The sequence below is a fragment of the Acipenser ruthenus genome, chromosome 8 (assembly GCF_902713425.1).
Source record: "Acipenser ruthenus chromosome 8, fAciRut3.2 maternal haplotype, whole genome shotgun sequence".
Taxonomy (NCBI): domain Eukaryota; kingdom Metazoa; phylum Chordata; class Actinopteri; order Acipenseriformes; family Acipenseridae; genus Acipenser; species Acipenser ruthenus.
Genome location: NC_081196.1, coordinates 33,630,477 through 33,643,134, shown reverse-complemented (window position 1 = coordinate 33,643,134; position 12,658 = coordinate 33,630,477). Strand labels below are relative to the sequence as shown.

The 12,658-nt window shown below is 42.1% G+C and overlaps 1 protein-coding gene across 1 annotated transcript in view; it reads right to left on the bottom strand.

The window, feature by feature from the left end:
- The window catches only part of LOC117970411 (ICOS ligand-like), a 58,430-nt gene that overhangs the window by 25,864 nt on the left and 19,908 nt on the right, over positions 1–12,658 (bottom strand). The window contains exons 2-3 of the mRNA XM_059028837.1: positions 3,507–3,571; positions 2,241–2,576 (exon numbers count right to left, since the gene is read on the bottom strand). Of these exons, the coding sequence (XP_058884820.1) occupies positions 2,241–2,576; positions 3,507–3,567 (397 nt within the window). The 5' untranslated portion in view covers positions 3,568–3,571. The remainder of the gene's footprint in view (positions 1–2,240; positions 2,577–3,506; positions 3,572–12,658) is intronic.

The window sequence follows — 12,658 nt, the reverse complement described above, 5'->3', positions numbered from 1 at the left end:
GTATAAAAAGATTTCAAAGGCATTGAATATCCCTTGGAGCACAGTGGGGGAGGGAGGGTTAGGTCGGCCAGGGTGTCCTCGGCTCTCCGCGCACCAGCGACCCCTGTAGTCTGGCCGGGTGCCTGCGGGCTTGCCTGTAAGCTGCCCGAGAGCTGCGTTGTCCTCTGATGCTGTAGCTCTTGGGTGGCTGCATGGTGAGTCCGCAGTGTGAAAAAAAGCGGTTGGCTGACGGCACATGCTTCGGAGGACAGAGTGTGTTCGTCTTCGCCCTCCCGAGTCAGAGCAGGGGTGGTAGCGGTGAGCTAAGCATAATAAAATAATTGGCCATACCAAATTGGGAGAAAATAATAAAAATAATTGGCAACGACTAAATTTATAATAAAAAAAATAAATAAATAAATAAAAATAAAAAAAAATGGAAGGTATACGGCACCACCCAGAATCTGCTTAGAGCAGGCCGTCCTCCCAAACTGAGCAGCCAGGTAAGAAGGGCATTGGTCAGAGAAGCCAGCAAGAGGCCAATGACAACTCTGAAAGACCTGGTAGAGACTTACCCCAAAAGACTTACCCCAGCTGTAATTGCTGCCAAAGGTAGTTCTACCAAGTATTGACTCGGGGGTGAATACTTATCTAACCAAGACATTTCAGTTTTTTATTTTTCATTAACTGTTGTTTCACAATAAAAATTCTCTTGCCTCTTCAAAGTGTTCAGTAGGTTGTGTAAATCAAAGGAAAAATTTAAATACAACCTGAAATCTTGATGCAACACAACAAACTGTGAAAACGTCCAAGGGGGGTGAATACTTACTATAGGCACTGTATATGTATGAATGTTAAAGTTAAATATCTGAGAATATGTTTGTATTATAAGACTACATGTATGGTATTTAAACATGTAATACAAATATTTATTTAAAAAAATAAAATATTTGAAATATAAAATTTAGCATTTACTGTTTTTCAGGTAAGCATTTGAATATTAAGTATATACAGAAAATGATCAGTTTTTAATGGGACAACGCAATGTTTTTGCTTCAATAAATAATATTGTAATGACCCGTGCCCTTTTTATGATGACTCAGCAGGCGGAGAACATTACCAGGTACAATTAATAATCAATTTATTAATTATAATAACATGGTCCCTGTTGGCCAAGACCACAAAAACAATAAAAATCCCCTATTCCTTCCTTCACCTACACTTTCTCAAGCTCTGGCTCTCCCTCCCTCAGGCTCTCGCTCCACATCACTCCCCGGCTACAGTTTCTCTCAGTCGCACACAGGCCCAATTTCTCTGGCTGTCTCTTACTAGAATTCTGACAGCTCAGTTCATTCAAAGCACTCAAACCTCTCACTCTCCACACACATTCTCCCGTGCAGGTGGTACTTATACTCCCCTGTGCTGCTCCCGCCCACTCCACCCGGACCGACCAACCGGATCCATCCCTCGCTTCTCTCCCCATTCTAGGTCGCGTGGTGGCACCCTTACAATACATGCAACCCAAATACAGGACAAGACAGACGAGACAAACAAACAGGACAACATACAAGTCCAGCGGACATAGAACAGTGCCTGGGTCACTACAATATGTTTAAATCATGACATACCTTGAAAGACCGTGACCGTTTTGCAAATGTTATTAGTAGAGCTGTATTTTGTTACTATGAACAAAATACAGCTCTACTAATAACATTTGCAAAAGAAACACCTATAAAGTTTTAGTACTTTAAACATGAAAATGAATAAATAACTGAGGTTGCTGTTGATCTTTCATTTAACATTTAAATTGGGCATTTAAAACTGGGCATTGAAATATTTATTTCTTCATTCCATGGCTCTTAGGAGAACAATCTGGAATGTTTACATAAATCAGGAACTTAATGCAATACTCCTGGACTGTGAATGTGCTATTTTGCTTTGTGAATAGAGCCTGAATACCTCACTAAGGTGCTGATGTGCGGATAGGCGCAGTGCAAACAATTGGCCAGGGAATTATTTTGCACTGTGGCCTATGTAAGCTTAAGAGTAATGCAAATTACTCAATATTGGAGTGGATAATACATTTCCATGACTAGTGCATATGGTCTGCCTCAGCACATTTGTAGCAGCTTTGTTCTGTGTTAACCTTGAGAGACCCACTAAACCCTGAAAACATTCTTGAAAATCACTATTGATTTATGGTCTATGCAGATTAAAACAAGCATTTAGAGTTTCAATAAAAAGTGTTTTTTTTTTCTCACCTGCAGCAATGAGACACACTGTATCCGCATGTTTAGATGTAGACAAACCCTTCTTATGAAAGAAGCAGTTATAGTCTGTCTCATCTTCAGGTGTAATATCTGACAGTCTGAGAGAGAAGTTGCCATGTTCCACTTCAGATTGGAAAATCTTGGTTCTGTTTTTATACTGTGAGGCTTGATTTTCCAGTTTATCTTCTCCATGTACAAAGCCATGTACTATGCTGTCAGATGTCCTCCATTCAATTGCAATATTATTCCTCTCCAATATTCCTTCATTTCTATATTCACAAGGAATGGTTACAGAGCTTCTGATCATTCCAAGAACACATCCATTACCTGAAAATGTTAAACACAGTTTGATATTGTCTATGTAATAATAATTAAGGGCTCCCCTTTATAATGCAATAGTCAGGAACTATAGTATGAGACTGTGCTAAATGTGTCCCATCTTATAATGAGGTTTAAAGTGCTATTGGAATGGCACAGGGCAAATGGGAACCAGGTCTATGCTGCCTTATTACTGGTTTTGCTGTATAAAGGTTGGTAAGAAGCAAAAAGCATTTGTTGAGATACAGTACCTGTATAAACATGACAGTAATAATGGGGAGAGGTGGATGCATTATAAAAAAAGAAAGATTGTTTTTACCTTAACATACTGGTTGTTAAAAATAACCATTAAAGCATTAACTGGGACTTGCATGAAGAATTAGAGTGGTTTCAAAAGCGTATTGTAATAAAGTGTTATTATTAATGATATTTCTTTTCATTTCACTCTATTTTCATGAATATTGCTGTTTGGTCCTGTTTTGGCAGAGCAAAGAAAATTGAAAATCTTGCTTCGGAGCAAAACCGGGCTGAAAATAATCCAGTTTTACTCAAGAGAAAAGGAGGAGCATATTAGGGTAGAGAAAATGGAGCCGAGCTAAATATTATAGACCATTATAGAAAGTGACTGAATACTTATGTGAGCAACTGTGTGAAACCCCCAACTCGAAATAGTTTGAGACATAGGGCTTTGACATTTACTGACTTATAAAAAGAAAAACTGTTAGTAAGAGTTAGTTTGTCTTGTACAATACCCACGATCAAATTTGACTTAGAGAATCACAGAATACAGCTGTGTACAGAGTATGATGCCCAAAGAGTTTCCATAACATTGAAAATATGAAGTTTCCAGCTTAAATGCTTTATACAATATGACTCATATAAGCTCCCCTCACAGGAATGCTTAACAAGAGAAGGTAAAAAGCTCAATTCAGTGCTTACCTGTAGACATGACAGGACACACCATGACTAGTAGAAGCAATATTATCCAAACAGATGACATGGTCCTTTGCAAGGAAAAAAGAAAATCATCATTTATAACATGGTTAACAAATAAATGAATGTCATAATTTTTTTTTAAGTGCACAAAATAGAGTAATAAATGACTATATTTGCTTTAAGCTCTCTGAGGTTCTTCACTGAAACAACAGGTTCAACTTAATAAAGCACCATGCTTTAGTGAGCAATCTGTATTTATTTAAAACAGAAATTATAGACAATGTGGTTCTGCATGGGTAACATGAACACTTTTGCATTACCCTCTTAAAGCAAATAAATGGAATCACTTGAGATTCTCAAACATAAAACACACATTTCCTGTACACAGATAAAAATACATCCCTGTCTCCTCCATCTACACTGCTTTTCTTAACTCATGGGTCACATCTCTGCTGCCTAGTGATCTAGATAATAAGCACCATCAATGATTTGGTTCTTAATTGTTCTTAATATTTTTATTGGTATAATGCACTCAGGTCTAGTAGCTGGTAAATTATGTTGCAGTTGTCTGCATCAAAACATGTACTTTGGGTGTCACAGTAGTCGCTCCTACCAAGTTAGAATACAGGATGGAGGAAAACTATTGTGACAACATACACTGTACAGGACAGAACGGAATGGACATTCTAAGATATTGCTACAGTTGTTTCAGCTCCATTCAAGTTACTTTTATGGACAGCTCTAAACAAGCTTTGTGTCATCTACACACTAATTATCCCCTGAGCTAAGCCACTGATGTAGATAAGAAACAACAGGAGTTCAAGCACAGAGCCCTCAACACCCAGCTGAATACATTACCTCAACTAGAGGTTTCTCTTAGAAGTATTCTCGGCTTCCTGTGTTTAAACTAGCTAAGTATCCACCTCCATTAGGAGAGGGTCGGATACTGTTCTTTGACCAACAGATAGTTTCAGATAACAAGTTTTTTTTGGCAGAAGGAGATAATCCAAATATATATTCTGCAGGACTATCAGTTTAATTTTCACCAGAGCAATAGTAATTATATATATTTTACAGGTATTTCTTGCTTTTTAACCCTTTGCGGTCCTATATCGGACCTGGTCCAACATTGCAATTATTCCTATCCGGTCCAATGTCGGACCCTGTCCGACATCATCAAAAAGACGCAAAAAATGGGTTTCTAGTCGTTTTTTCTCCGGAAAAAGCCGAGAAAACCATTCAATGGGCGAGTGGGAGCGACAGGAGCCGAGACAAGTCGAAAAAAAAAAAAAAAAAAGGCGTATCTCATGAATAGTCATACTTGCCCCTGGCATCAGATAATGGCGGCCATAAGGAAACAAGCTGGCTGTTACTGCGTCAGCGCTCATAGAATATCACAGACATTTGCAGAGCTTTTTTCAGATGTTATAGTAATAAAATAATGACTTGGATCGCATTATTGAGGCGTTTGGTGATAAAACGAGTGATCCGGAGATGATTGATCGGTATGTACGACTATTATTATTATTATTATTATTATTTATTTCTTAGCATATGTGAAAGCTATAGCGAACAAAAGGGTGGGGCGGGGCTGGAGATGCCTAGTGAGTGCTTTGTTGATATGCAGGGCCTTTTAAACCCGTTTGACTGTGGAAAAAAAATACTTTTAAACAGCGCGTCTAAAATTCACTGCGCGTGTGAAAATAAATTGGACCTGACGCACCTGACACGCACTTAATAAATGGACTGCAGACGGTTAAATGAGATAAGCATTGTTCACTTGTATGTGTTACGGTAGAAGTTTGAATCTGGTAAATCTTAAGTTTTACCAGTAACTGTCAACATTTACAAAGTAAGATGGCAAATGTCCGGAATTATGAAGAAAAAGATTTTCAGACATTTACCGGTTAATCTTATGATTTACCTAAGCTTGTTGGTAAGTAAAGTTTTATTTTGGACATTTACCGTTTTACTTGGAGATTTGCCAATATTCTAACTTTTACCGTAACATATGCAACAGCATCAGTGTATAGTTAGTTACAATCTGTATTTCTGCACTTTTGTTATGTTACTTTAAAAAAACACAAATATCACTATAGATTAATAGATTTACTAGGAAAGTGAGGGGGGCTGAGGCTCTGCATATGGAGGTAAGTGTGTTTTTGTATTTTGTTTGCTTTTCTTTTGTGTTCTTTGTGAATAGTTAACAGCGAGAGCTGCCAGCTGAGTATGTTTACAATGAATTGCAGCCAAAAAAAACCCCCAATAACCCCTGGTTTCAGCTTTTAAAGAGTTTTATGAAGAAATGAATTTTTCCATTAATTTATACTGTACATTTAGTATTTATAAGCCATGGTTGCTGGGACATTCTGCACTGAACAACGTATGTTTTGTTTTTAACCTAATAAATTTCATGTCACAACACTGGATTTTGTTGAGTAACACAAACTTTTCATATACCAGGGCTCCAAACAAACTTTTTCCCTTAGGAGCCAGTGGCTCCTAGGCCAAAAAAAAAAAAAAATGGTTGCCAAAGCCAATTTCTAGATGCCACTTCAGGAGCAAGTTGGTTGCTGTCGTATTCAACTAAAAATTATCATAACCCTGGTTCACTGAAATAGAAATGTGACGCAGTAATGCCCGCACCCGAGGACATAACTGGACTGCAGACACAGACATAGTCATCATTTTTCATTCAAGACCTGCAATCAAGGGGCTCCCGAGTAGTGCATCCAGTAAAGGCACTCTGCGTGGAGTGCAGGATGCGCCCTATAGCCTGGAGGTCATCGGTTCGGGTCCAGGCTATTCCACTGCTGGACATGGACGGGAGTTCCCAGGGGGTGGCGCACAATTGGCCAAGCGCCGCCCTGGGTGTCCTCGACTCATCATGGACGCAGCAACCTTGAAGGTTAATGTTTACATTTCTATTTCAGGGAACCAGGGTTATGATGATGACCTAACGTACGCTATCAAGTACGAAATGCAACCATTACCTCATGGATAGAAATACCAAAGCTGTCGCAAGGCAATATTGCAGACCAACTGGAATGCTACAAGGCCACCTTGCATGTTACCATGAGGAACCCCAGTACAAGTAGTTCGGGCTAACAATTGAGGGAGAACTCGCCTCTATGTCTATTTGTAAGGGTTGACCCAGAAGTCACCCTTAATATTCTAGTTCCAAAGCCAGGGTTTTTGTGGATCCACGACCTAAGTCTGTAGAACCTAGTGAAGGTATGGGGAGTAGCCCACACCGTTGCATTGCATATGTCCCTGTCAGATGCACTCTGGAATAAAGCCCATGAAGTTGCCATGCCCCTGGTGGAATGGGCAGTAAGCTTCTCTGGAGGGGGCAAGTTGGCTCGCTCATAGGCAGTCCTGACTATCTGCTGTCCATTTGGACAACCTCTGTTTAGACAGTGCTTGACCTTTGGACTTTGCCCCATAGCAGACAGAAAATTGTTACAAGTTTTCGTCCTGTCAACATAGTACGCCAGTGCCCACACTGGGCAGAGCATATGGAGCTGTCGCTCCCTTTCAAACTGAAAAGGAGGTGGATGGAAAGCCTCCAATTCCACAGACCGACTGACATGAAATTTCGACATTCGGTAAAAAAGCTGTATTGATACAGAGTGTAACCTTTATCCTGGCTTCTGCAAAAATTGAGCAGGCTTCTTGTGGCAAAGTCGTTTGCAGTGCGCAGGTGTAGAGGTAATGCAGTTCATGGTAAAACAAAGCTTTATCGATTCTTAAATAATAAGACTGGCTATAAACAGCAATGTGTAAAGCCTAGTCAAAATAAACGGGGTTCAGTCTTGAAATAATACAACTAAATAGCACACACTTTATACACATACACGATCACCAGTCCAATAGTGAGTGCTCATCACGTACTGCATTAAAGGGTAGATAAGGACCTTTTTTTATTTTTTTGTGTTACATGTTCCCATCTGTTTACGTAAGGTGCCTGTATTGTTTTAATTTATTTTAATTTATTTTTTTTACATTTTGACCACTTTTTTAAACTTTTAAATTGCATTCCCTGCTTCAAGATGGCTTCACATGTACCCGCATGGACCTCTCAGAACTACATTTCTCATCATCCTCTTGTTCACAGATGTAACAGATGGATTTACCAGTGAGCAGGAGGATGATGGGAAATGTAGTTCTGAGTGGTAAAAATGTAAAAAAAAAAAATAATAATTAAAACAATACACACAATACACCTTACGTAAACAGTTGTAGCAACACATGGGAACACAATGAAATAAAAAGGTCCTTATATACCCTTTAAGGCGATGACTTCTGGTATTGTGCTCCCTTTCTTGATGGCGGACTTCCGACTTTCCGTGGAATGAATTGCCAACCCATCCAGTCCGGGGCACACTATTCCTGTTATACAACACTCATAGATCTTTGATTCATTCACACTGTCACATATATCCCACCGTTCAGAGTGGAGCCGAAGGAACACTTTCCCCATTACACCCCCCTCCCGGGAAATGCAATCTGCATTTTGGTGATCTTTCCCTCCATGGTATGTCATAAAATACATGAAGGGTTGCAGCGCCAGATACCACCGAGTTATCCAGGCATTGCTATCCTTCATCCTGCTTAACTACTTGAGTGGGGCGTGGTCTGTGACGACATTGAAGGAATGTCCAAATAGGTAGTATCGTAAGGTCTGAGTGACCCATTTAATGGCTAAACATTCCTTTTTGATGACGGAGTAGTTACGCTCCTGGAGGAGATTTTTTTTTTTTACTTATGTACAGGATAGGGTTTTCTACTCCGTCGACCTGCTGGGACAAGACTGCCCCGAGACCATGCTGTTCGGTGAAGAGAGAGGTCAGCAGCAGGGTCTGCGTGGAAATCAGGGAGTCCTCTCAGTCCTCCACGAGTTTAATGGCTGCTTCCAGGATGGTTGGGATTATGGCACCGTATCCATGCCTAGGACTCTGCGCCGACCACATGGCAGAACTGCTCCATCACCATGGCCTCACCCATTTGCACCTGTTTTATGGAGGGGGCTGAGCCAGTGAATCATGTGGTTGCACAGTTGTTGTGCGGCCAGCCTGGGGCAGGTATCCTGTGGTCTCTGGTACTCCCTGAAACGCACCAGATATGCTTCCGGGTCATTCCCCGGCATCATTTTCTGTATCCTCGCTTTGGAAGGCGCCATCATGGGTCCTGCTGGTACATTGGATGCTTCCGTACGGCCGACGCTTTCGATCAGCGCCATGTACTTCTCCTCTCTCTGTCTCTCCGCAGCCTTCCATTTATAATCCAGCACTTGCAACAGCATGGATAGTGTAGTGACGTCTATAGTCCCGTGTTCTGACACCACGTGTAGCAAAGTGGTTTGCAGTGCGCAGGTTCAGAGGTGATGCAGTGTTCAGGAATAACAACCCGAACCTCATGAGGCTCCCAAATGAGGCTCACCACCTCGGGATGAAGCCTCCACTTTGAGGCACTGGGAAATCTGCTTGAGAGGAGGTCCGCTGCCCAGTTTGTCACCCCGGGCAGATGTGCTGCCCGCAGTGAGAGGAGGTTCTCGTGTGCCCGGAGCCAAAGCTTTTGGGCCATGCGATGGAGACTGGGTGACCTGAGGCCGCCTTGGTGGTTAATATAAGCCACCACTGTTGTGTTGTCTGTACAGACAAGCGCATGTCTAATTATTATAACTGACACATAACAGGTGTAGATGGGCCAGCTGTTCACCAAGAGAGTGCCTTTAGACAGTGATGAGCCGGTTTGCTTCTTAGCAGCTTCAATTAACTACATTAGAACTTGCTTGGAGTAAAAACATGGACTAGATTGGATCTCGAGGGCCACCACTCTTATTTAAACTAAATATATATATTTTTTTATAATAAATGTTGTAAACTGTAAATAAATAACTCTGAATCCAAGGAAATTTATATTGTTTAGTACTTGTTTTGTAACATTAATGGACAGTTTGTTTTTAGTTTTAGAAAAAAAACAGTGCAGGCACAGGAGTAACGTTCACCCAACATTTGCAAGTAAAATTGCATTACAGGGGAAATGGGAGCCATGACCTTACCATGTTATAACCGAATCCACACTATAACAGGTTGCGTTATAAACAAAGGTTTACGCGCTACCTTCGTCTAGGAACCACACAGGTCTCTCCACACTGACAGCCTCTTGCCTTCCCATAGACTGTAGACTGCCCCCAACTAACATTTTGTCCTGTGTATATACCTGCCTGCTAATCACAGGCAGGTGACGTTGAGTATCTCAAGTCAGGAAAACCTCTTCCTGGCTCAGTCCTGTGGCATTCTGGGGGATGTAGTCCTTTTCCCCCTCCTGGACTACATGTTCTCTTCCTCCCCTAGTCTGCCACACATCCTCCCCCTTGTGCACAGCACACCGGCCATTCCAAGGCCACTTCTCCCTCCACCTTTAAAATTCCACAACCCTCCCACAAGTCCCACAGTGTCCCCTTTCATCCTTTGTTGTGGGCAGGCTTGAGGGTGGGTCGATCCACGTTCTGGCACCTCCGGGAAGGGACCAAAAACCAGCTACAGGGGACCCAAATGGGGTGACTGAAGCGCAGGACGGTGACCAGGAGGTTGCGAGAGCAGGCAGAGGTGAGAGCCAAGGAGCCGGCGCAGCAACATCTCCTCCAGGGGGAACGAATCATAAGGCAGGGGGAACGCCAGTGACGTCTGCCAACCGCAGAGTGTTTCAGGGGGAGTGGAGTAGGGGAACCAGGTGAACGACTCTTGGCGCACCGACCTCTAGGCCCAGCAAAACGAGGTCTGGACACAATGACAGGGTGTCTGGGAGCACGGGGCAAGAGACCGTACCCACTGGCATCTGACTGGTTCGTAGGGGCCATGGTCGAGGCTGTGGTGTCAGTGGGATCCTCAACTCCTCCCCGTTCTCTGTAGCCAGCAGCAGCACTCCTTGCTCCTGCGACTCTTGTTCCGTCGGTTGCACTTCTTGCTCCGGTTCAGGCAACTCTTGCTGTGTTGTTGGCCACTCTTGCTAACACTAACTCAAGTTACGAAACCTCCGGTTCTGGCAACCCCGACTCTTGCCTCAGTTGCCTGTTGTTATCCTTTACTGCCAAATGTTGTAAAAAGTCAAGCACTCACCAGGTATCTGCTGTTAAGCTTACATATGTGACCCAGGACAGCAAAATCAGTCGGAAGTCGCATATGTAGATTTTACACAGCGGCCAGATTACTGAGTGAAGTCATGAATTATCGATTTTGAGTTTTACACGTTTTTGTGTACTTAACAGTCCAAACTATCGTTTTATCAAGTTTATTTTGTGAAATAATGTCTCTATTATACTGTAAATAGACAGTTTGGTAACAACAGCGACCTATAGATTGTCAAAAGTAGCTGAAACAAAGACTAAAATCCGTACAATTCACGGAATCACAACAACAGCGTCCTTCCACGCATACACATCATCCGGGTATCTTTTGAAAGCTGTAGTTTCCCTCTTTCCCACTATGTAGGTCATTAATAGACTGACATCTTATTTAGCCAATGAAAACGGTTTTAAGAAGTGGTTGCAGTGTAAACAGTTCTGCTTGTTGCTATGCGTGACGTCATTTGGCTTCTTGTAGTATCCACCGATTGGCTGAATGCCTCCACGCGCTTTGACTTCTGGGACAGCAGCATTGCTGTGGTTGTGAACGCAGAGAACTTGTGATATTAAACCCTGGCAAAAAATAAATAAATAAAAAATATAAAAAATCACAGGCGAATTATGTCTTTATCAAAAGAACAGGATGTTGCAAATTCTCTTAACATTTTACGATCCAGCAACATGGAATCTGCTGCGACTGACAGACAGTGGATGCAGCTGGTTTCGGAATATTTTTGTGATGGTGCGTGCTCGTCTGAGTCTGACGTGAGAGTGGTGATGTAGATGACCCTGATAATATTGACAGGGGGATGTAGTCCTTTTTCCACTCCTGGACTACATGTTCTTCTCTTCCTCCCCCTAGTCTGCCACATACATATACAACATTTGAAAAAGGAAAACTGCTGTGTTCCAAAAGGTGCAAAATCAAAAAGAAAAAAGGTAATGTAGGTAAATAATTAATACAAAAATCTATCAGGATGTTTTGAACTACAAGTCCTTCTTCAGCTGGATGGAAAAAGATATATATATATATACATATATACACACATACACACACACACACACACACACACACACACACACACACATACATACACTGATGCATAATGAAAAACGCAACAGTAGATTTTACATCAATAGCTCATTGGGCACATACATAATATTATTTACATTTTAAATAGTGAGGTTTGTTGATTGTTTGAGTAGTATTGTTCCTTGGGATGACAAAATACTGAGCTCAAGTCATGTGATTTCATAAAACAACACCAGGTGCACAGTATTTGAGTTAAAATTGCCAAAAGGAGTCAATTAAGAATCTGTATAAATAACCATTTGAAAAGACATGATTTTAATTAACGCAAGAACGAAAGATACAACCATGCCCCGCTTGAGTAATGAAGATTGTCTGGTTGCTATCGGCGTGATTGAAGGCGGCCTGTCTGTGAGAGAAGTTGCCTGCAGAATGAGATATTCTGCTTCAACAATCAGCAGACTAGTCCAGAGAAACCAAGAAACCGGCTCTGTGAGGGACAGGCCACGTCCTGGAAGGCAAAGGGTCACCACACCGACCCAGGACCGTTATGCTGACTGTTGCATTGTTCAAGCCAACCGGTGGGGTGGTGGAAGTGTGATGATATGGGGAGGGATCTCCTTTAACACAAGAATGCCTTTGGTGCAGATTGAGGGCAACCTTACCGCTCAGCAACACACTGACAAAGTCTTGATGCAACATTTTTTCCGTTCTTGCAAGCCAATCCGGAAGTGTCGATTTTCCAGCAGGACAATGCAAGACCACACAGTGCAAGGATTACAATTGCACGACTTCAAGAAAACAATGTCGAGGTCTTGCCGTGACCAGCTTTTTCTCCTGACCTGAGTCCAATAGAACATCTGTGGGACCAAATCGCCAGTGCCATCCACAGGAGACAACCGCAACCAGCCGACCTTCGCCAGCTGGCTGCAGCTGCACAGGACGACTGGCGGAACATCCCACAGCAGGCTGACTAGGTCTTTGCATCAACACTGC